At 40.6% G+C, this 25,690-nt stretch overlaps 1 protein-coding gene and 2 long non-coding RNA genes across 3 annotated transcripts; 2 read left to right on the top strand and 1 right to left on the bottom strand.

The window, feature by feature from the left end:
* Positions 1-395: 395 nt before the first annotated feature.
* Positions 396-1,892, top strand: LOC106090355 (ER lumen protein-retaining receptor). The gene is made up of 2 exons (XM_013256522.2): positions 396-505; positions 560-1,892. The coding sequence occupies exon 2, from the start codon at positions 652-654 to the stop codon at positions 1,288-1,290; it is 639 nt and encodes a 212-aa protein (XP_013111976.1). The 5' UTR covers positions 396-505; positions 560-651; the 3' UTR covers positions 1,291-1,892.
* A 1,179-nt stretch (positions 1,893-3,071) lies between these two features.
* On the bottom strand, positions 3,072-5,477 carry LOC106090357 (uncharacterized). Its single transcript, XR_001221812.2, has 2 exons — positions 3,558-5,477; positions 3,072-3,456 (listed from the first exon to the last, which is right to left on the bottom strand). It is a non-coding gene; the product is annotated as an uncharacterized LOC106090357 (long non-coding RNA).
* Positions 5,478-15,924: 10,447 nt separating this feature from the next.
* Positions 15,925-17,624, top strand: LOC131996255 (uncharacterized). The gene is made up of 2 exons (XR_009397737.1): positions 15,925-16,264; positions 16,348-17,624. It is a non-coding gene; the product is annotated as an uncharacterized LOC131996255 (long non-coding RNA).
* Positions 17,625-25,690: the final 8,066 nt, after the last annotated feature.

Genomic DNA, 25,690 nt, shown 5'->3' with positions numbered 1-25,690 from the left:
CTGTAGTCACAGGATGGTAATGTTATATAAATCTGTATATAGTATGACAACTCTAAGATGGCGGAACAATGCTGTTTCCGCCGTTTATGGGAAAAGGGGCTGTCCATAACTACCGATAATAATCGGTATGTAATACAAACGCTGTGCTGCACTTGAATTTCGAGGGAGATTTAATGCAAAATTCCTCAAATAAGTTGTTTTGCTCTCACTGAAAATTTATGGGAAATCTCGTTGCAAAATACGATATATCCGAAATCTCGTCGCAAATTTAGGTTTGCTTCAAGTGTAAACATGGTTTTACCTTGTATAAATTTGCCTATCTGTAAACCGTAATATATTTTGACAGACATGCTTGTAGTATGTACTTCTTAAGGCTGATCCATGCAAATATAGCGTTTATAGGCGGCCACGTCACTTTCTTCGCCGTCTTCACAATTTTCTCAATTTTGTTGTTTAGAGCTGGTGTATTGATATATTGTCTGTAATATTTAAGGATAAAGATTTGGTTCGTTGTTAATATGTCAAATTTAATCTCAATAAACACATTTTGTATTTGCAGTCAAACTCTTATAAACATTGATTTGAGTGTGTCATTATAACTCTTTATCGGCTACTTGGAAGTTTTGGATCCATATCAACCCAACCTTAGAAATGAATATATTCCGATTAGCTGGTGATTTAGCGCACGTTTTCGCTATTATAATTTTGCTCTTGAAAATTTGGAAAACTAGATCATGTGCTGGAATTTCCGGAAAGTCGCAAATCCTTTTTTCAGTTGTGTATCTGACAAGGTACTTGGATTTGTTTACAACGTACGTCAGTTTGTACAACTCTGTGATGAAGGTACTATTTCTGGCATCATCAGGAGCGACAGTATATCTCATGTACATAAAATTTAAAGCCACATATGACCAAAACCACGATTCTTTTCGCGTGGAGTTTCTTCTTGTGCCGTGTCTGCTATTGTCACTATTAATTAACCACGAATATACTGTAATGGAGATATTATGGACGTTTTCTATATACTTGGAATCAGTTGCTATTTTGCCCCAACTATTCTTGGTCAGCAAAACGGGAGAAGCAGAATCGATTACCAGCCATTATTTATTTGCATTGGGTTCATATCGTGCATTGTACTTGCTGAACTGGGTATATCGTTACATTGTGGAATCGCATTATGACCTTATAGCGATTTGTGCTGGAATTGTCCAAACCATTTTATATTGTGATTTTTTCTATCTCTACATTACCAAAGTGCTGAAGGGAAAAAAACTTCAATTGCCTGCATAATTTGTTTTAGAGCTCAAAATATCTTCTGTATCTTATATAGGTTTGTTGTGCAATTGTAACATTGCTATCGGAATAGTCCGAACTGTATCAAACAACAAAACTAATCTTAGTGTTATGTTTAACGGAATGCTAATTATGTCCCATAAATATACCAAACGAAAAAAAAATGTCCACAATTTTTTGTATAACTGGAAGTTTACTCTTTATTTTTTGATACATGTAAGAATACTATCTTAACCTGAATTAATTTTCTCGAAGTATCAAACTTAAATGCATGCCTGAAAGTTATTTCCTTTAAATAATTTATGTTTTATTACATTATATATTCCTAAAGGACTAGCTTTTGAACATTATGTTTCATTTTTGTTTGGGTGGTAATGTCTAACCAGCCAACCGACAAAATTTTTAAATGATTCTAAAAATTATTCTCATTTATTGTTATAGAAGCCAAAGAATCCCAATGCCTTTAAAGTAGGAAGCTCCACATTTTTATTTAAGCTTAGAGCAATAAGTTATAAAACGGGTTATATTTACGAAGTATGCAAAATTCATTATCCCTATTCAGTTAATAACACTGAAAATATAAACATAACAAAGTCAAAGAGTGTTTGGTTCCCTATAGGTGCCAAAACGGCGAATGGTTGGTATGCAGATCTGACAAAAAATATGATTTTCTCAAGAAATACGAGGGTATATGACAAACAATTCATTGAATATTTCTTGATCCAACCTTTTGGCTGCAAACGGATTTTAACAAGGAAAGTGTGAAAAGCTGGTGTAGCTGTTCCCGATTTTGAGTCGAAGAGTGGTAGTTATCAAAGTTCTTTTAATTGCGTTTATGGATACGAAATATAAATTGGTTAAGTCATCATCTGTTGGATTTGATAGCATACCGGTAAAATTACGTTCCCTACTTATACGATACCTATTTACTCATTTTGATTAATAAAGTCCTATAACTTCCGTTTTTCCGACAGCGTGGAATTTCAGGAGTGTGCTGTCCGTACCAAAATCTTGTAGTCCTTTTAGGATTTGCGACCGATTACTATTTCGCCTGCTATTTTGAAAATTATGGGATATATTGTTAAAGGTCTGTTCTAGGTAAAATACAGAGTTGGTCACCTAATTAGCCAACTCCTATGCACTGATAAAAATTCATGAATTAAAAAACAAATGTTTTCAAAGACCCTATTAAGAATATTTTTTTATTTGTCCTATCATTGTAGCACTTGTTGCTGTGATTGTAGGAGTGTGTTGTGTTCTATCTTTCGTCTGCTTGATTCTGTAAAATATCCAGGGCCCTAATCACGGCATACGATTTCGAGATTTTCAATCGAATTGTACATTTTTCGAATCACGAGACTCGATATCGAGTTTCGTTTCTTCGAAATAATATTCGATAGCTCTGTTATCATCGAGAACGGTATCTTTGGATTGTTATGCATTTATTTGCACACATGAATGCCAAAACCTAAATTTGTAGTTTGTAGTCACAGTATACATACATAGCTTGAAAGGAGATAAATATATAAAATTGCCGAACTTTAGATTCTTTTTACCACTGCCAACTTGTTAGCCATTTACTGTTGCTGTCAGTTAGAAAACTTTTTTGCACGTAAATTCATTTGTTATTTGCAGCTCTCCATACATATCCAAAACCAACCACATATATCGAAGCGCAGCAAGACATTTAATACTTTCGGCCATGAAATCGTAGACTCTGTCCTCCTCAGAGAAATCCACCAACTACAGCACAATAAACAGTAATTAATGCGTTCAGATTTACAAAACAAAGTAATATTTATTTTTATTCACTGACGCCGGATTCTGACACTGGATTTCTATCAACAATATGATTTGGATGGTCTCTGCGATAACAGCCCAAAAGGTGTTGCTTAGACAGCATGTAGTTATGTCTTCGCATGGTTAGGATCTTTGTCTGATGATGCAAGTGGTTCACGCGAGAACAGACAAGACAGCCCGTCGTAGTTCAAAGAGCGGCATCCTGACAGATCTGAATATTATTCCACTGCGTCACATAGCTGACGAGACCGCACTGGCGCTGTATAACTTATCACCGAGCGGCCAATTGCTTTGTACAAGAAAGTTTCTTTGTCAGCACCCCAAGTTCTTCCAGAAAGTGAGCTAAAGACCTTGTTTCTATATCTGACTATGGCAAATTGCGGTAGCATGTGAAAAGAATTTGTAAGAGCTATCAGATGTGACACTAATTATTTTGGGACAATTACATTCAGCTCTTTACCCACCTCATTCTTGTATATAATGAACAATGGGGCTGAAGATTCGGTGGCATACCCCCTGCAGCGAAATAAGCGGCAAGTTCGTTAAGGTAGACGTTTGTTCTATCGTAGATGTCAACGATGGGTGTGGGCCTGTTTCCATGACCGTACAATCGTCCGTATATGAAACGATCTCTATGCCGACTTCTTATCCTCGAATTCCACAAATGACTGGCGACCACACAGATAATTCGCTACCCAGCGTTTCAAGCCTGGCTGAAGGGACGCGTTGACGATGTCCTCAAATAGTTTGGAATGGCCAACCGTATCGAATGCCTATCGCATGGCGTGGGCTTATTGAAGGCACAGCAAATGTGTGCAGTGATGGCATGCAAAGCAGTTGTTGAGGAAATTCTCCAACGAGGCTCGGATGACCAGACTAGTGGCCAGCGTCTTGGCTTATTCGAATCCTTTCAGTAACGGGATCACTCTACCCATCTTCCCGACATCGTGTATTATAAGATTGTTCAAAGACAGGTTGCGGACAGGTGTGAATCAATGTAGAGATTCCCTCGGGGCCCAACTCATTGAATCAATAAGCGCCACGGATGACATTCGTAACCTTGTCCACGGTAAATTATGATGGCTGTCCATCGGCTCGGAGACCACTGATACGACGAATGCCTCGCCTCCTAGCTTTATCACTATCGGGATGCTCAATAATTTGACGGTTGAACAATTTAGTGCATCTTTTCGACTCAGTCACAGTTACATCGTCCAAAAAGACAGAGGTCCTGTCGTCCCTTCTACCGGGGTTCAAGAGTGAGTGAGAGATGATGTGATGACTGACGATGCCTACATCAGGATAACGAGGCGTAGCAGCTCGCTAGACATTTCATTGCATTCCCTGATCTCCAGAGTGAAGTATCCTGGCAAGCCGTCCTTTCTTTGGGTTCAGACTATCTCCCCATAATACTCACCGTTATAATTACAAAGGAAGATTCGAGAACGATTTTATTTTATGAAAAATGAATAGAAAAATCAGTACACAATCAACATTTTTTAAAAAGATAACTCAAGGCGTATTTATAAGTTGGCCGCATCGGCGAACAAAGCATTTTTTTCGGAATTTAATGTGTCAAAATTTGTAAGCAGGGCGAAAAAAAATCGATTCGCCATGACATTTACAATTTTCTGCAAATTTGGTTGAACCGATTAGAGCCAGAAGGAAGAAGTTTATTAATTATTGGGTTGTTAATCAAGAAAAAACATATTTAAAAATGTTCAAAATTTCTATTCGCTCCACCAAGATGGCAGGTTTAAATAGTATTCACTAGCAAAATAGCTACAGAATAACCTTCCTCTCGTTAGGCCAGGGTAGTTCTGGCTCAACTCCAATTAGGTTGGAATTGTTTCCAACATCACAGACGTATGTCTCGATTATAACCAGGGAATAAAGGATGGATTCCTCATGAATTGAGTTCATACAATTTTGACACCTTGGATAACTATAATACAAATTACAAATACAAATTAAGCAAGATACTCAAACATATCAACTTCTACGCCGCTATTGACGTTCAGATCGTACGAAGAAAATGGTTAGGTCTACGTCTGATTCGATTTGAACGCCGTACATCCAAATTTTGAATTGTCATATGACATTCGTTAATATGTAGATTGAAGTCGCTGATTCTAGGGTTAGTGGGGTCCGTTCAGCGAATGCCATCACGCTCGTCTGCGAGTAACACTGACTGTGCCGGGAAATTTGGCCGAACTTGGAGTATTCGACCGACTGGTATAAAGCAAGCGGGTGCTGCGTTAATGATGTATCGGAATTTCCTCTCGGCAACTAGTACATCCGAGGCGGGTGTCAGTTTACTGGTACGGCGATTGGTGTACTATCTGAAGCCAGCCTAATCAGCCGATACATACTGGATTGACCCGATTGAGTTCTTCATCGGCAAGGGATGCCACCTCAGTGTATAACAAACTGCTACAACAACAACAATAACAACGACGACGCTTGTGACCCACTGCTGTCTATGTTCGCACAGCATGATATTCCAGATATCACTATGACTATACTCCCGCAATGATGTAAGGCCAGAGCAAGATCGGACCAATCAATTCAATCCCGGCACGGACCAGAATCGTGCGGAGAAGGCACTCCGGGATGTGAAAAAAAAGACCAACACGTACACTGAAGCGGCAGCCCTTGCCGAAGAAGGATTCCATCGGGTCAATCTGGTGCGTAAACCGGCTGCCGTGTACAATGTAGTAAAACGATAACTCGAAATATACTGAAGTAGGGATTCTTCTTGATTTCTACCATCAGAAATGTGTTTCTTAAAAAGAGTTTAAACGAATGTACAAAACTCTCTGCATTGCCATTGGATGCTGGGTGGAATGGGGCAATTTGTACTATATATGTTCAATTCCATTTTGATTGCAATATTGCTCTGAAAAAATTAAAATATATTTTCAATTAAGAAATGTGTGCACTCAATTAAAAAATATGCTGAAATCAGATTGATAAAGGAAATTGTATTATTGATTAACAATTTTGCTATTTGGATTTATAACAAGCTTAAAAATCCAATTAAAGTGGTCTTTAACTCTATCCCGGCCGATACGGGATGACTATGAGCACCACACAGGCTGGAACTTTGAGCTCCGACTTGTGTGGTGCCCATTGTTATCACGTGAAGCTTAGCTGAAAGCTACCGGGCGCGTCCACAGGTTGCGGATGGTGGAAAGCTCCGTTTTTATGCCGAGTAGCTGCAAATGCGGCCGCGGGCAGTCAGCGATTTTCGAGAGGAGAGTCTCAGTGTGGAGTCAGGTGGCACTGGCTCTTAATTAAATACTGAGTGCCAATGATACTCGAGATGCCAAGGCGAGTTATTGGCGCCTTCAAATAACCAATGGCCAACATCAGTGTCTGTTCCTAGGTTAGGAGCGGCTGGAGGCGAGCGTCGGATCTTGGAGCAAGCGGCTCGCCACAACGAGGGATACATGCAATCCCACAAACCCATGCGGTTGGGGCGCTGGACCAGTAACCCGCCCCCGGAAAACATAGAACTACTATGAAAAACAAAGGAATAGTAAAAACGGACCCCCCCAACGTTGACGACCCACGCAAACGAAAAAAGGACCATGATTTGCGGATCTGCACCTGGAATGTCCGCACTCTTTATAGAGAAGGTGCAGTATACGCGCTGGCGGATGTATTAGAGAAGTACAAGGCAGATATAACCGCCTTACAGGAAGTGCGATGGACTGGGAATGGCGTCATTACAACACCAAACGGTGACGAATTTTACTATAGCTGCCATAACACAAGGCATGAATTTGGCTGCGGATTTGTGGTTAGTCGAAGACTGAAACAACTAGTCTCCAGCTTTACTCCGGTGGATGAGAGGCTAGCCACAATCCGCATAAAAGCCAAATTCTTCAACATCAGCCTTATTTGTGCCCATGCCCCGACGGAAGACAAAGACGAGCAGACCAAGGATATTTTCTACGAGCGCCTAGAGAGAGAATATGACCGCTGCCCCGCCCATGACATTAAAATCGTTCTGGGAGATTTTAATGCGAAAATAGGGAAGGAAGACATTTTTGGTCCAACAGTCGGAAAGTTTAGCCTCCACGAGAAAACGTCCAGTAATGGGTTGAGGCTGATAGATTTCGCCGCGGCAAAAAACATGGTAGTTAGTAGCACCAGATTTCAACATAAAAATATCCACAAAGCCACATGGCTTTCACCCGATCAAAACACGAGAAACCAAATTGATCACGTTGTGATAGATGGAAGGCATTCATCCAGCGTGTTAGATGTCCGATCCGATCGAGCGAATATAGATTCGGATCATTACCTTGTTGCAGCAAAGGTTCGCATGGCGAGGAAAGTACGATCTGACACTGCACGGAAGCTGGACATTGAAAAGCTGCAGACACAACAAATGGCAGCGGCATACTCCACTCGACTGACCCAACTGCTTGATGAAAGCACTCCTTGTTCCGATGATATAATGGCGCAGTGGCAAACTATTGCCCATTCCATGGAAAATGCCGCGAAATCCGTACTTGGGTACCGAAAGCCTCCTCCAAAAAACCCATGGTACGACCAAGAGTGTCGAGATGCTACTGAAGCCAAGAATGCGGCATATAGAGCAACCCTGCAATCAGTAGCAACGCGCCAGATGAAGGAGAGGTATCGAAAGAAAAGGAGAGAGGAGAAATGTCTATTCCGCAGAAAGAAAAAGGAAATGGAAAGACATGAGTGCGAGCGAATTGAGATGTACAGGAGTCAGAATGAAGTTCGGAAATTCTACCAAAGAATTAAACACCAAGCCGATGGCTTTGGTGCAGGCACATCCTCCTGCAGAGACAAAGAAGGAAATCTGGTAACTGACACAGACAACATGCTCAGGATATGGAAAGAGCATTTTACCCAACTGCTAGTGTCTGACGTTGGCGGCGAAGAGGATACCGCAGAACCAATCCTTGATGATGGTATAGAATGTTTACCTCCTAGTCAGAATGAGGTGCAAGTAGCAGTAACCCGACTAAAGAACAACAAGGCAGCAGGAGCCGACGGGTTACCCGCTGAACTATTTAAGACCGGAGGCGACACGCTGATAAGGCGTATGCATCAGCTTATCTGCGCAATCTGGCTAGAAGAACGCATACCCGATGATTGGAACCTCAGCATACTATGTCCCGTACACAAGAAAGGAGACAAAACGGAATGTGCCAACTACTGAGAAATAAGTCTCCTCCCCATCGCATACAAGATACTCTCGAGCGTACTGAGTGAAAGATTAAAACCTAAAGTCAATGAGATAATTGGGCCCTATCAATGCGGCTTTAGACCAGGTAAATCCACCCTAGACCAGATATTCACACTGCGCCAAATCCTGGAAAAGACCCGAGAAGGACAAATCAACAACTACCACTTCTTTGTTGACTACAAAGCCGCCTTCGATACTCCTTTACGTTCAAAGCTATTTCAAGCCATGTCTGAGTTTGGTATCCCTGCAAAATTAAAAAGATTCTGCAGGATGACACTTGCTGATACGCGTCTCTCAGTAAGAATAGGAAAGAATCTCTCCGAACCATTTAATACCGAACGAGGTTTCAGACAGGAGACAGCCTCTCGTGTGATCTCTTTAATATCCTGCTGGAGAAGATAATACGAGATGCAGAAGTGAATAGATATGGCACACTAATCACAAGAGAGCACATGCTACTTGCCTATGCCGACGATATCGATATCATAGGTCGGTCACCGGAAATAGTAACTGCAGCCTTTGAAAGAATCGAAAGAGAGTCAGTGAAAATGGGTCTGGCAGTAAATGGAGATAAGACGAAATGGATGGTTTCCACTCCCAAAAAGCCTTGTACAACCGAGCAGATAAAGAACATGGAGAAAGTTGGGAACCACAACTTTCAGATAGTCAGTACCTTTATCTACCTCGGCACCGCCGTAACCGAAACGAATGACACCAGTGTTGAGATAAAGCGAAGAATAATACTGGCAAACAGATGCTACTTTGGACTAAGTAAGCATTTTAGCAACAAGGCCACCTCTCGACGGACGAAGACTACACTTTACAAGACACTGATACTACCCGTGCTGTTATATGGTTCTGAAGCATGGATACTTGTGAAAGCAGATGAGGCAGTGCTTGGAGTATTTGAGAGAAAGATTCTTCGTAAAATATATGGACCAGTTTGCGTTAACGGAGAATATAGGCGACGTATGAACCACGAGCTGTATGACGACGATAGCATAGTTACACGCATCAAAATACAACGGCTGCGTTGGCTAGGTCATGTTGTCAGAATGGATGAAGAAGCTCCAGCAAAGAAGTCTTTTGAAGGCAAACACGGTGGTACACGCAAAACGGGAAGACCAAAAGCCCGATGGAAAGATCAGGTTGTGGGAGACACCTCGAAACTTGGTGTCAGAGATTTTAGAATGAGCGCAGAAGATCGAGGCGCTTGGAACGCTATTCTACGTTCGGCTAGTGAAAGAAATATTCTGTCATAGCCAATTAAAGTAAAAGTAAAGTTAACTCTATAAACCATTTATTTCAAATTTGTCATTTATTTTAAATAACGTTTTTACTGTTTTAATAAAAACAAATGGTTAATATTTATCACATAAAATATTTCGTAAAAATATTTATATTTTTTCTTAATAGTCCTTAATGGTCTAAAAACGAACAATTGTCGATTCCATTTTGAGATCTAGATCCACATGTGTTATCTTCCATTCTGAGCTCCCAAAGTAATATAATCTATATATATGAATAATAAAATATTAAAATAAGATGATGATTAATAATTATTATTTATAAATACGACGTTTACATTTTACAATTTCCTCCAATTTGTTGCGTTTGGAATTTATTCGTTCTATTTGTAAACATCCGACATTTTTCTGCATTAGACTATTTTAATGCAACATTTTTTACAATAACATTTTTTTACTTTAAAACAATAATAAAACAAATTATATTTTATTTAGAAATAAAAAAATACATTTGCAATTTTCTTGATATTTTTTTGTCTAGCCACGCAACTTTGTGTCTGTATGTCATAGACGCTAGACATATATTTGACTTATACGCACTTCTTTTCACCTCACATAACCGCACAGAAATATAGACCTGAATTTGACCTTATTAACATGGTATTAACTGATAAAAATCTTCTCAAACAAGGTGTTAACTGCTTTAATTATTTTTGATATAGGTGAGGTTGAATAGTGGGTGCAGATATTAATTTATCCCATTCCACTATAGACATACACCTAAGCCTAAGCCTAAGTTAGGAATTCCGTGCTACTTACAAAATCCTTAATAGTTCTCCACGCCACGCCCCTAAGTTGGTTCATATCTGGTATTGTGTCCCCACCCAAGTGCCAGTATCGGTTAGACACGAAATCCGGGCTATGACAAAGGAAATGTTTCAAAGTCTCATCATCTTCCCCGCATGCCCTACACATGCTATCACTTGCCGCACCGATTTTCGCCGTGCTACCGACCATTTCGCTGTTCCACAGGGAACAGCAGTCGCTGTTCTCGGACTGCGTCGACCCGAAAGGCTTCGGGTTAACCAAATTTATTGACTACAGTCCTCTGGCCTTCATCGCCAAATCGTCTGCCCTTTCATTCCCCCTTACTCCGCTATAGTCCGGCACCCAAACGATGCGGATTTTGCCATCGTCAGTGAAGGCGTTAATCTCCTTCTTAAACTGCAAGACTGTTCGTGACTTTTCCGTCCTGGTTAATGCCTTTATGGCAATTTTACTACCGGTGAAGATGTTCACACTCGACGTCCTCGCGTTAGCACCAAACCACCTCATGCATTCCGTGATCGCCCGGATTTTCGCCTGTGGGACCGTATTATTGTCAGGCAGTCAAAAACAGATATCAGTCCCTGCGTTCTCAATGTAGACCACCCAGGCCCACTCTGTCCTCTAGCTTTGATCCATCCGTGTAACACGATCTTCCAGATGTCAATACAAAAGTTCCGTCAATCCAAAAGTGTGCCGCTGACTACAGGTCCTCCCTTCCTTCCAGGTTTCCTATCGTCGCCTCGATTATACCGCGATGGTATGAGGTGCTTCCATCCTCAATTCTTTCTCCAATTGCTTTAAGTCTCGTAGCCGCAGTGGCTGCCTCACACTTAATCTGTATGTCAATGGATCGGATATCTAGAATAATCTCCAGTACCCTAGTGAGCGTGATCCTCATTGCTCCGCATATGCCCAGACAACATGTTTTCTGAACCAGTTGTATGGACCTTAAGTTGACTTTTTCTCTATAGTAATCCACTAAACTATTGAGGCGTAAGTAAGTATTGGTCTAATCACGCTCCTGTAGAGCCAGTGGACTATCCTTGTATTCAGGCCCTACTACGATCCTACGGCCCGTCTACATAGTGCCCAACATCTGTGAGCCTTCTCAGTACTCTCCCGAATGTGACACTTCCAATATTCAGTTTCCTGTCCAAAATCATACGTAAGTATTTGACCTTGTCAGATATCGAAATCGTTTCGTTGAGGAAACGTGTTGCGTTAAATGGGCCCATTTCGTCTTCCTCGTGAACAGGCATATTTCAGTCTTCTCTGGGTTAACATTGAGGCTTCTGGGTTTAGCCCAGTCATATGCCATATGCAAGACCCTTTCGGCCCTTCTGCATAGCTGGTTTGGATCCTTACCTCTTAGAAGTATTATAACATTGTCTGCGTAGCAGACGGGTTCAAATCCGTCCATAGTCGACATCCGATATCGAGGTAATTTATGGTGGTCACCGATAGGAGTGGCGATAAAATGCCCCCCTGTGGCGTGCCTTTTGTCACTTTGTCCCTTATATGTATGCCATGGGACACACAATTTATACTGTTGCTTAGCATATGTTGTATCCAGTCTTTAAGGACCGGGTGCACCCAGTACTGGTCTTAGGATTGGACCGGTGTGTTTGTCCGCAAATTGTTAAACGCACCCTATATGTCAATGCATACCGCCAGTGTGTACGTTTTTGCATCGTAGGATTCTTCTATTTTTAGCACAACCTCGTTGGGGCAGTCTCCGCCGACCTTCCCTTGACGTAGGCATGCTGTTTGTATTTGAGCAGTTCGCTGGATATCCTACTCTTTATCATGGCGTCCACAATACGTCTCATGGTTATGAGTAGAAAGGATGTAAGGCTTATGGGTCTGTTGGCCTTTGGTTTCGCATAACTTGCCTTGCCGGGCTTGGGTATAAACACCACCCTTGCCTCCTGCCAGGCTTTCGGAGTATATGCAAATCCTAGGCACGATGTAAAAATATTTTTGATATAGAAATTCTATATTTTTTGTATGACTGCAGTTGAACAGTCATATGCCTTGGTAAACAAGGCATACGTTGAACACATGTTTAATTGCACGAATTAACAATATTGTTACGAAGTAACAATATCTATATTGTGTTCCCTTTCACACATGTGCTATGCGAAAAGAAGTGCGAATGAGTCAAATATATGTCTAGTTTCTATCACAAGCATACACAAAGTGGTGTGCCTACACAGAAAAAAATGAAAGACATGGTTCAATTAAAAAATTCGTACTTGCAATTAAAAAATTCGCTGAAATCGGAGCTATAAACGAAATTGTATTATTGATTAAAATTTGGTAATTTGGATTCATGACAATCTTAAAAATCCAATTAAGACAGTCATTAACGCAATAAACCAATTTATTTGAAAGTTGTGCCTTGTCTTAAATAACATTTTTACCAATTAAATAGAAGAAAATAATTGAAATTTTTCGCATTAATAAGAAAAATTATTCTATTCGGTTAAATTGCTGATAAAACATGTAATATATTGCGTTAAAATAGTTCGTTTTTAATTTATATTTCTAAAAGAAAGGAGAAAAATTGTCTTCCTTTATAACTTCTCTTCATTGTCGTGGATACCGTCTGCATAAAGTATAATGAACAAAATAACTTTTATATATATACAAGTAAATCGTAATAAATACCAATCTTACCATATTGCGCACACTACTGGAGGCCACCGTAGCGCATAGGTTAGCATGTCCGCCTACGACGCTGAACGTCTGGGTTCGAATCCTGATGAGACTATCAGAAAAAAATTTCAACGGTGGTTTTCCCCTCCTAATGCTGGCAACATTTGTGAGGCACTACGCCATGTAAAACTTCTCTCCAAAGAGGTGTCGCATTGCGGCACGCCGTTCAGACTCGGCTATAAAAAGGAGGCCCCTTATCATTGAGCATAACACTTGAATCGGACTGCACTCATTGATATGTGAGAAGTTTGCCCCTGTTCCTTAGTGGAATGTTCATGGGAAAAATTTGCAATTTTACTGTAAAATCTAGATCCACAAGAAGGATTACTGCATTTCTTATCATCCGTCATCAGCGTCGTTTTCCAAGCCAATATAGCCTCTTAGGGGATAATTACATATTAAAATAAAATAATATTTATAAATAGCTCGTCTACCTTCTTCCATGTCCTCAAATTTGTTTCGTCTGGAATATACTTATTGCATTTGTTCACATCCTATATTTTATGTTTTTGCACTATTTCAGCATAACACTTTTTAAAGTATGTAGTTTTTACTTAACAATCATTATTTAACAAATTATTTTATTTTATTGAGAGATAAATAAAACCCGCACTTTAATTTTTTTGAGCGCCCACGCCCCAAGTGTCTCTCTATGATAGAAACTAGACATAATTTGGCTCATTCGCACTTTTTCGTATGTGTGAAAGAGGACACAAAAGAACGCAGAAAAAGATACTCACAACTTTTATTATTAAATAAAAATTTAATTCGTACAATTAATAATATATTCAACGTAAGCCTTCTTCGCCAATCACTTGCCATGATACAAAAAAAATCGGATTTCAATGTCAAAAATAATTAAAGCAATTAACAACTTGTTTGAAAAGTTTTTTTATAAATCAATACCATGTTGAATCGGTCTAATTTAGGTCTATATTTTTTCTGTGTGGTGTTTATCTCTACATAAAATGTAATTTTTTGTTATAATTTTAAAGTTTAACAAATTTATTGTGGAAAAATAGTGGAATGCAGAAAAATGCTGTTTGTGAACAAATAGAATGGATAAATGCTAAACGCAACAAATTGGAGGACATTTGAGAATGTATACATGGTATGATATGGTTGGAGGACACCGTAGCGCAGAGGTTAGCATGTTCGCCTATGACGCTGAACGCCTGGGTTCGAATCCTGGCAAGACCATCATACTCTTATACTAATATTTTATTATCCATACATAGATTATATTCACTTGGGCGCTGAGGATGGAAAATAACACATGGGGATTTAAATTTCGTGGTTTTCTACGCAAAATGCTTAGATTGGTATCTCTTACGATTAATTTTAAATATGTATGTGCATAAATTATATTGTTTATAATACTCTTTACAGACGGTGTCGCCGACAACGAGGTGAGGCTCAAAATGGAATCGAAGTTTTTCTTTTTATTTAGAAGCCTGGGACAATTAAGAAAAAATATAAATATTTTTTCCCATATTTTTCAGGGTTTTCTTCGCACTTTAATTCAATGAAATAAAAAGTTTTTCATTAATATGAAAAATATCAATTATTTATTTTTATGAAAACAGTAAAAACGTTTTTTAAAAGAAATGGAAAATTTGAACTAAATGGTTTATTGATTTTTTAATTGGATTTTTGTACTTGTTATAAATCCAAATTGCAAAATTAAAATTTCCTTTATCGGTCTGATTTCAGCATATTTTTTAATTGAATGCACAAATTTCTTAACTGAAAATAATTTTTCAGAGCAATGTTGCAATCAAATTGGAATTGAACATATAACAACTGCCCCATTCCACTTCTTTCTTTTAAGAAACACATTTCTGATGGTAGAAATCAAGAAGAATCACTACTTCAGTATATTTCGTCTTATCGTTTTACTACATTGTACAATCCCACGGCAGCCGGTTGTACGCACCAGAATGGCCCGATGGAGTCCTTCATCGGCAAGGACTGCCGCCTCAGTGTACGTCGTTCAGTGACTGGCAATATCCGGCTAGCATAAGCTGTCGGCCTCTCATTACCATCCTCCATTACATGTGACAACATTGCACCCGGCACTCAGAACAGGTAAATTTTGAACTGTTCAGCCATCTTGCTGAGAAATCTGCGACTGTCGAGGTCGGTTTTTGTGTTCAGAAATACGTTCTCCATGGAATTAATATTTATGCCAATCGTCGTCATGACATTATACCTTAGTCATTCCACCATTTCCTTAATTGCAAGGACATCCGCTTGATACATACTGTAGTGATCGGGTAACCTTTTCGATATGACCAGATCTAGATCTTTAGAGTACACCCCAAAGCCCACCTGGTCGTGTAGTTTAAAACCATCCGTATCTATGAAACTTCTTTTACCAGGAATATCGTATTTCCAATCGGTTCTATCAGGAATAGTGGTGCAGTACTTTTTATCAAAAAGCGGCTCAGGTAGAATGTAAACCACACTGCCTAGAACATCGTATATTGTATCAAAGGATAAGACAGTGTAGGTAGCCGCCACATGAACAAAGAGAAAGCTCCCTTACCCTCACGGCAGTGTTCGCAGCAATTTGTCTAGCCACAATGTCTAGATTCATTGGATGTAGCATTAGATTCAATGCTTCAGATGGTGTCGTGTTCAGTGCGGCTGTGATGCACAAACAAGCCATCCTTTGGATCCGGTTACGTATTGAGCAGTAGGTGAACTTTTGAAGCGCCGTCCACCAGACCACAACACCATTTAGCATCCCAGGCTAGAACATTGGCTGGAACATTGGGGTCCGATTTGTGTAGTGTTCACTTGAAACGGATCGTTACTGACCCCTTTTATGCTGTACGATACGGCCATTTGTGCTTACAATACGACACGGTGATCAATGTCTTTGTTAATAAGGATCGATGGTAATTAGGGAAATTTTTATTTTTTTTGGAGGTGATCTGGTAACCCTGCCTGATAGTTGACAGTACACTAACACTCTTGCACCAAGTTATTTTGCAGTCAAGGCATTTCGACATTCCGAAAAGAGTTTTCAAAGAGACCAGAACAAGACTTGCAATACCAAGAGTGGTGGGCAGTGAATGAAAATTAAACATTACCCTGGTTACAAAAGATTTTTTTTTATAAACGGAACATAAATTGTTCATTGGTAAGCATGATTGAATATGAGCTGACCCTGTGAAGAGAATTTAATTAAAGACCTTTAATTATCTTCTCCATTGACTTCTATAGGCGATTGGATTTTCTTGCACACATACACCTGTGTTGCGGCAATTATTTTACGACCGTGGAGTTGAGAAATTTTACGCAGTGAGGTGAACGTTGACCAGAGGGGTTTCTGATAACTTCATCGGCCTCCTGGTGCGGATTTTTTTTTGCTGGGAAACTGTGTCGGCTGCCACCACTAAGGTGTTTCTGGGGGCGACCGAAATTATCATCGGTCTTTGTGTTATACACGACTACACAAGACATAGACGTGATAGGTGCCCAGCTACTCCATAATTTTACCATTTCATCTTGGTAAGTGCAATTGCACTAAATCATATCACTGCCGCAGCCTGTTACTCCAACAGGCGTTGAATTTGTCGCTGAGAAGAGTCTGCTTAGGGGAAGAGAAAGGAGCCCTAAGTCGCCATAGGCGCACATTGTCTTTTTGGATTTGTCAAATCGTATTGGGAGTTGCGGCTGCCCATACGTCCCAGCTTTTGAGCCCCCAAGCTCGTCAAATTGGAAATATTTTTCGGTGATGTATACATGAAATTGAAGCACATGTAGTAAAAGTAGTATATAAGTACTCATAGGCATATACATAATCCATATACATACTAAGTTTTTTTTTTTTCTTTTTCCTTCATTTCTCATCATAACGGTACTAAACATTGATCTTTAAACAACACATACATACCCATAGTGAATTTGAGTGTAAAGTAAATCACCAATAAATGAAATGGGTGCATAACATGTATATGTGTATGTATGTGTGAGAAACATTTTTACATTTAACTTAAATTTTGGACTTAAGAGAATACATTCTTGGTGGTGTAAAGACTGATAGGTGTCATACCGGTTTTTTTTTTTGTTATTGTTGTTTTCCCATCCACACTTTTACAATGCAATAGCCAAAATGATAACGGTTAGTTTCTGATTTTAGTATTCTGGATTATTGAGCTCTATCATCCACGACAATAATTTTTTTTCCTTTCTCCCTGGACATAAATGAAATAGCAATAGCAAAAATAAATTGAGACATTTATTTTATTTTTTTTTTCCCAACATAATGCAGACATCTAACGGTCTCTAAAGCTTTTTATTTTTGGTGTTTCTCCAAAGAACGTTTTATTTTAAACTAGGATGAATTAATAAATTCATCATGTATTTTCTTAGTGTCATTCATTCAAATTATACTTGAACAAAATAGGCTTAGTATATAAATTTAATTATATTTTTGTTTTGTTTTGATACTTAAGATTTATGATGGCTATGCCAAAATATACTGAATTTAATATGAATTGCTAAGTTCGCTTTCTTTAAGAGGAATGTGGGGCAAGGCTCATCTTTAGTTTTAGAAGCTGGTCATAATAGGGACATTGGGTGGAATAAGGGTATTTTCAATGTCAAAAGGCGACAGGGTGGGGACATTGTACCTCGGTATGTCACTACATCTGGACATACCAAACACATTCACAGGTAAGACTAATACAGTGGCTCAAAGAAAAACAACGTGTAAGTTTTGAAAGTCGATGATCTTTATTAACTTTTGATGGCATGAAACGTTAAGAAAAAAATATGTTCGCGCGTGAAATTACGGGTTGAGACCCTACATCCTGGTGGAGCTAGCCAGGGCAATTTTACATCATAACATGCCACAGCTTGTGATTCCCGCAGATTTATACTAAACAATATTCCAGATTGGAATGAAAAATAGCGCGTAACATATATGGCGCCCAACGAAAATACATTTATGTATGTATTTTTCATCATTTTTGAAAATTGAGATTTTACCGTTTAGACGAATTTCTTTTTATAGAATTTTAAGTTGGATTTTGATCTGACTAGAACATGAGCCACTGTAAAAGTCATACCATTGTGAAGGTGTTTTATTTTACTATCGATTGCAAAGGTTTTTATTATTGGTAAGGCGTTGCTACTGGATGTACTATGTATACATAAACGGTGCGATTTGACTATTTGATGATATTTGCATTTTTGTAAGCGAGACTGATCGAGATGTGGATTACACATTGGCTACTCATCATGGTATATATTGGCGAACTAGAAGTCCAGACTGACACGCAGGAGTTGTCAGGCCTTTGTTGCGTTAGGGAACCAGTTTACCCGGAACATTGTGTTCGTTCTATTGAGTTCAGACTTGTCTGGATTTTAGGGCTTCGGACATAGGCGAACCAGGCAGGGCGTACACAGGGCTAATGGCAGGTGCTGTTGCACATCTGCATTTTCGATCAGAGATTTTTTTGATATTCTGAGTCATCCATAGGGGAAGTTTCTTTATTGTAAGGAATAAGATGAGCCAGAGCTACGAGGAAGAGTCAGAGCATTCATTTAATGCCTATGTGCTTCCTAGATATTATGACCAAACTTTCATGAAAGGTGAACTACCCACATTCCTCTTAGCATAACATAAACAAAGTTGAATACTATCTTTACGATTATACATACATCATTACGGACAAGTAGGGGAAGAGGATCTCCGGCATCTCGTGGTCTGAGGAGATCTATGAGCACAGGGGGATTGGCACAGTCTAAGACCAAGTTAGGAAGTTCTTCGAATACTGGGGGAAGGTCGAAGAGTGATTTACCCTGCATAGACCGGATATCTGGGTTGGCAACGGTTCCACCACGACAGGGTGCAACTGTTTCTATACAGCCACGTGGCGACATATTTTCTGAATCTTTGTCTCAATCGGAGGACTTTCAAAGGGAGTCGCAAATGGAGGAAGAGGCTCGAGACGACTGTGTTCCACTGGCGTCAGGTGGACATACGGCCAACAACGATGATGCGTCCACACGATCATTGATACTTTACTTCCGGGAAGTTATGAGGGAGACCCAGGAAGAGTTCAGAAGGGAACTAGGCAGTATCAGAGATTCGATTAATAGGACACCGGCCTCTAGGTCCACGCCAGCGGCATCTGATATGCATAATACGGCAAGGAGCACTCCACAGGAGCAGTCTTCGAATTTGAGTTTAAGTTTCCCTAAGAATCTCAAGGATTGGAATGTATCTTATGATGGGACAGGGAGCGTGGCAGATTTTTTATTCAAAGTAGATACATTGACTGAGCGTTCGAGATGTCCTCACGATTACTTGATGGCTAACTTCCAGGTCTTTCTTTCGGGCAAGGCCGATGACTGGTATTGGTTCTATACGAGACAGAACCCAGACTTGACGTACCCTACTCTGAAGATCGCTATGACCAGAGAGTTTGGCACACTTGAGAGTGACCATGAGGTTATATTACGGATCTCAACTAGACGACAGCATGCCAAGGAGAGCTTTGACGACTATCATGCTGTTGTTGTTCACATGAATCAAAGACTGAAGACTCCTATGACTGACTCGTCGATGATTGAGATCATGAAGAAGAACGTTTACCCTGATCTCAGAACGATGCTTTTCATATCGGATCCAAAGGACCTGGGCGAACTTCGAGACCTTGCTAGGAAAGCTGAGAAGGTATTGCAGGAGAATAGGTCTCAGATGACACATGCGGCGCCACGTGCACGACAGGTGAATGAGATTCGTGTAGAGTCCGATTCGGAGGAGTATGAGGAGGAACCAGATCCTCAAGTCGAGGCGTTGAGGGTGACTCGTTTGAGGAATGATTATTCCGGAATTAAGTGCTGGAATTGCCTACAGATGGGGCACAGCTATATATATTGCCCAGATGAACCCAGACATACATTCTGCTTCAAGTGCGGACAAAGAGGTGTCACTACACCTAAGTGTGACAACTCCCATTCGGAAAACAGACGTCGGAGCGAGAGGTTAACCGGGGACCCTCGTTCTGTTTCCCAGATCCCGAGTCGCGATTGACATTGGAAGAAAGCCTCTCACAGGGAAGCTTTCCCTCCACAGTAACCAATCATGTCAAGCCATCACGCCGAGTTATTAAATGTCGAGAGAGGTACAGGAAGAGGTGCCGATACCGTGCTGCAGTAGAGACTTCGCTTTTGTCGAATTCGGACGACGGCAGACCTTATGCAAGGGTTACGATTTGTGAAACAGAATTTCTATGCTTATTGGATTCTGGGGCGAATGTTTCCGTTTTGGGTCATGGTAGTGAGGATTTTATTTCGAGTCATGGTGTGAAGTTGAATCGGTTCAGGTCAAAGATTTCTAGTGCTAATGGTTCGATGGATCATGTTTTGGGCTACTGCTCGCTTCCTGTGACATTCAAAGATGTTACCAAGACCTTGGTATTTTACGCAGTACCAACCCTTTCCCAGAGGTGCTATTTAGGTGTGGATTTTTGGAGGGAATATGCTCTCGCACCGCACATTGTACCAAGCGTGATGAGTTTGGAGAAGGGTGATGGTACTGACCTTCTTTGTCATGATCTTCGACCTGAACAGGAGCTGAAACTAGATTCTGTCATTTCACTGATGCCGTCTTTTGAGAAGTTGGGACTGGGGCGTACCGGTCTTATTGAGCACCACATTGATACTGGCGACGTTGTCCCAGTGAGGTCTAGACACTACCCTCTGTCTCCACCGAGGCAGGCCGAGGTCTACAGTGAGTTGGATCGTCTGTTGGCTCTTGGCGTTATCGAAGAGTCTAACTCGCCGTGGTGCAGTCCAATAGTGACGGTGCGAAAACCAGGTAAAATCAGACTCTGCCTCGACTGCCGAAAGTTGAACGCTCTCACTAAAAGGGACTCGTACCCTCTACCCCACATAAATGGCCTGTTGAGCAGGCTACAGGATACGCACTACATAACAGGGATCGACCTGAAGGATGCGTATTTTCAAATAGGGCTATCCGAAACTTCGAAGGAAAAGACCGCTTTTGCTGTCCCCGGACGCCCCCTGTACCAGTACAGGGTCATGCATTTTGGGGTATGTAACGGTCCACAGACGATGAGTCGTCTTATGGACAGGACAATTCCTTCGAAGTTGCGTGACCGGGTCTTTATATATCTGGACGATCTCCTGGTATGTAGTCCGGATTTTGATAGCCACGTCACTCTGTTGGGCGAGGTGGCTCAGTGCCTTAGGGTTGCGGGTCTGACTATAAATGTGGGTAAGAGCAAGTTCTGCCAAAGGGAGATAAAATACCTCGGCTATCGGATTGGCGGGGGTGCCCTGAAAGTCGATCCCGATAAGGTCAAGGCAATTGTGGAGTTTCCTTTGCCAAGGACGCCACGTCAGGTGCGACGGTTTGTTGGCATGGCAAACTGGTACCGCTCATTCATAGACAACTTCTCCGACCTATCGGGACCCTTGACGGACTCTTTACGGAAATCGAATACACCATTTCGACTTTCTTCAAGTGCGCTTGAATCCTTCTCGAGATTAAAGCAGGCGCTATCCAGTGCACCAGTCCTGGCCCAGCCGGACTTCAACCGGGAATTCGTGGTACAGTGTGATGCCTCGTGTGTCGGTGTTGGTGGGGTCCTGTACCAGGTGGATGATCAGGGACAGGAGCACCCAATTTCGTACGTATCGCAAAAGCTGAATAAGGCTCAGCGCAATTATACGGTTACGGAATTGGAGTGCCTGGCGGCCATAACCTGTGTTCAAAGATTCAGACCCTATATTGAAGGCCTTCCTTTCAAGATTGTGACAGACCATGCCAGTCTTAAATGGCTCATGGCTCAAAAGGAACTATCTGGGAGGTTGGCCAGATGGAGCCTGAAGTTGCAGGCCTTTGATTTTAGGATGGAGCACAGGAAGGGATCTTTGAACGTGGTGCCTGACGCCCTATCAAGGGTTGACGTGGATGAGCTCGAGTTGAACCAGGTGCCCTTGGAAGTCGATCTTACTTCCCCTGAATTTAATAGTCCGGAATATGACACCTTGAGGAGGAAAATAGTCGGAAGTGGCGATACATTACCTGATTTACGAATTTGTGATGGCATTGTTCATAAGCGCGTGGAGTTTCGGAATGGAATGGAAGAGGAGGAATCGTTATGGCGGATCTGGATACCTAGAAGTCTAGTTAACAGTATTATAGAACTCGCTCACTCGGAAGGGTGTCATGGAGGATACGCCAAGACCTTATTTCGGCTTAGGCAAAAGTTTTTCTGGCCAAGGATGTCTAGTGACGTTAAGGAGTTCATAAGGAATTGCGATGAATGCAAGATGATAAAGCCGAATAACCGCATCACCAGACCCCCAATGGGAGAACAGTTTAGGACGCTCAGACCCTTCCAGAGGCTATACTGCGATTTTCTGGGCCCCTACCCCTGCAGTAAATCGAGGAATTGCCAACTGTTTATAGCGGTTGATCACTTTACGAAATTTCTATTCCTTAAGCCCATGAAGTCTGCCACGTCCATAGGGGTCATTGATTACTTACACAACGAACTTTTTTGCACATTCGGAATTCCTCAGTACATCCATACTGATAACGCGAAACAATTTACGTCAAAGGAAATGCGGGAGTTCTTCGCAACTTATGGTATTCGCCACATTACAACAGGATTTTATTCGCCTCAGGCTAACGCCGCAGAAAGAGCCAATAGGGAAATCATTTCCAAAATCAGATACTTCTTACGGGACGAAACTAATCATTTGAACTGGGATAGAGATATACCCAGGATACTCACAGTTCTTCGAAGCGATGTACATTCTGGCATTGGAACCGCACCATATCGGGCTGTCTTCGGGCAGAACATGATACTTCATGGGTCGACCTATGATGTTTTGGAAAAGCTAGATATGCTAAACGATGACACTATAGTTGAACATGCGGACCGCCTACAAGCCATAAGAGATAAGATATCGCACAACCTTGATGTGGCACACGAGAAGGCATCGAAGATCTATAATACCAGGACGCGACACGTGAATTTCGTGAGTGGTCAAGAGGTGTTTCGAAAAAACCACTCTCAGAGTAACTTCGGAAAAGGCCTAAACGCGAAGTTTAATCCGAAATTCGTGAAATGTAGAATACGAAGGAGGATCGGTAACGCATTGTATGATATTGAGGACCTTCGCGGAAATTATATTGGAAAGTACCATGCGTCTGATTTGCGAGCATGAACATAGTGGACGAAACGGTGCAGGTGTCGTATGGTGTTTGCCCGGCTGCGTGGGTCGAGCCACACGATAGGGCGTTATGGGATCCTGCCTGTTCGCTTAGCGATTATAAATCTCAAGACGAAGCAGTTTTGAAACGGATCGTTACTGACCCCTTTTATGCTGTACGATACGGCCATTTGTGCTTACAATACGACACGGTGATCATTGTCTTTGTTAATAAGGATCGATGGTAATTAGGGAAATTTTTATTTTTTTTTGGAGGTGATCTGGTAACCCTGCCTGATAGTTGACAGTACACTAACACTCTTGCACCAAGTTATTTTGCAGTCAAGGCATTTCGACATTCCGAAAAGAGTTTTCAAAGAGACCAGAACAAGACTTGCAATACCAAGAGTGGTGGGCAGTGAATGAAAATTAAACATTACCCTGGTTACAAAAGATTTTTTTTTATAAACGGAACATAAATTGTTCATTGGTAAGCATGATTGAATATGAGCTGACCCTGTGAAGAGAATTTAATTAAAGACCTTTAATTATCTTCTCCATTGACTTCTATAGGCGATTGGATTTTCTTGCACACATACACCTGTGTTGCGGCAATTATTTTACGACCGTGGAGTTGAGAAATTTTACGCAGTGAGGTGAACGTTGACCAGAGGGGTTTCTGATAACTTCATCGGCCTCCTGGTGCGGATTTTTTTTTGCTGGGAAACTGTGTCGGCTGCCACCACTAAGGTGTTTCTGGGGGCGACCGAAATTATCATCGGTCTTTGTGTTATACACGACTACACAAGACATAGACGTGATAGGTGCCCAGCTACTCCATAATTTTACCATTTCATCTTGGTAAGTGCAATTGCACTAAATCATATCACTGCCGCAGCCTGTTACTCCAACAGGCGTTGAATTTGTCGCTGAGAAGAGTCTGCTTAGGGGAAGAGAAAGGAGCCCTAAGTCGCCATAGGCGCACATTGTCTTTTTGGATTTGTCAAATCGTATTGGGAGTTGCGGCTGCCCATACGTCCCAGCTTTTGAGCCCCCAAGCTCGTCAAATTGGAAATATTTTTCGGTGATGTATACATGAAATTGAAGCACATGTAGTAAAAGTAGTATATAAGTACTCATAGGCATATACATAATCCATATACATACTAAGTTTTTTTTTTTTTTTCTTTTTCCTTCATTTCTCATCATAACGGTACTAAACATTGATCTTTAAACAACACATACATACCCATAGTGAATTTGAGTGTAAAGTAAATCACCAATAAATGAAATGGGTGCATAACATGTATATGTGTATGTATGTGTGAGAAACATTTTTACATTTAACTTAAATTTTGGACTTAAGAGAATACATTCTTGGTGGTGTAAAGACTGATAGGTGTCATACCGGTTTTTTTTTTTGTTATTGTTGTTTTCCCATCCACACTTTTACAATGCAATAGCCAAAATGATAACGGTTAGTTTCTGATTTTAGTATTCTGGATTATTGAGCTCTATCATCCACGACAATAATTTTTTTTTTCCTTTCTCCCTGGACATAAATGAAATAGCAATAGCAAAAATAAATTGAGACATTTATTTTATTTTTTTTTTCCCAACATAATGCAGACATCTAACGGTCTCTAAAGCTTTTTATTTTTGGTGTTTCTCCAAAGAACGTTTTATTTTAAACTAGGATGAATTAATAAATTCATCATGTATTTTCTTAGTGTCATTCATTCAAATTATACTTGAACAAAATAGGCTTAGTATATAAATTTAATTATATTTTTGTTTTGTTTTGATACTTAAGATTTATGATGGCTATGCCAAAATATACTGAATTTAATATGAATTGCTAAGTTCGCTTTCTTTAAGAGGAATGTGGGGCAAGGCTCATCTTTAGTTTTAGAAGCTGGTCATAATAGGGACATTGGGTGGAATAAGGGTATTTTCAATGTCAAAAGGCGACAGGGTGGGGACATTGTACCTCGGTATGTCACTACATCTGGACATACCAAACACATTCACAGGTAAGACTAATACAGTGGCTCAAAGAAAAACAACGTGTAAGTTTTGAAAGTCGATGATCTTTATTAACTTTTGATGGCATGAAACGTTAAGAAAAAAATATGTTCGCGCGTGAAATTACGGGTTGAGACCCTACATCCTGGTGGAGCTAGCCAGGGCAATTTTACATCATAACATGCCACAGCTTGTGATTCCCGCAGATTTATACTAAACAATATTCCAGATTGGAATGAAAAATAGCGAGTAACACACTGCTTAACGAGAAGCTTAGCTGCGACCTACCGTGCTCGTCCACAGGTTGCGGATAGTGCAATGCTCCATATGGAGTAGCTGC

This window comes from Stomoxys calcitrans, chromosome 3 (assembly GCF_963082655.1).
Source record: "Stomoxys calcitrans chromosome 3, idStoCalc2.1, whole genome shotgun sequence".
Taxonomy (NCBI): domain Eukaryota; kingdom Metazoa; phylum Arthropoda; class Insecta; order Diptera; family Muscidae; genus Stomoxys; species Stomoxys calcitrans.
Note: the sequence above shows the minus strand (reverse complement) of the source record. Positions and strands in the feature narration are given on the sequence as shown.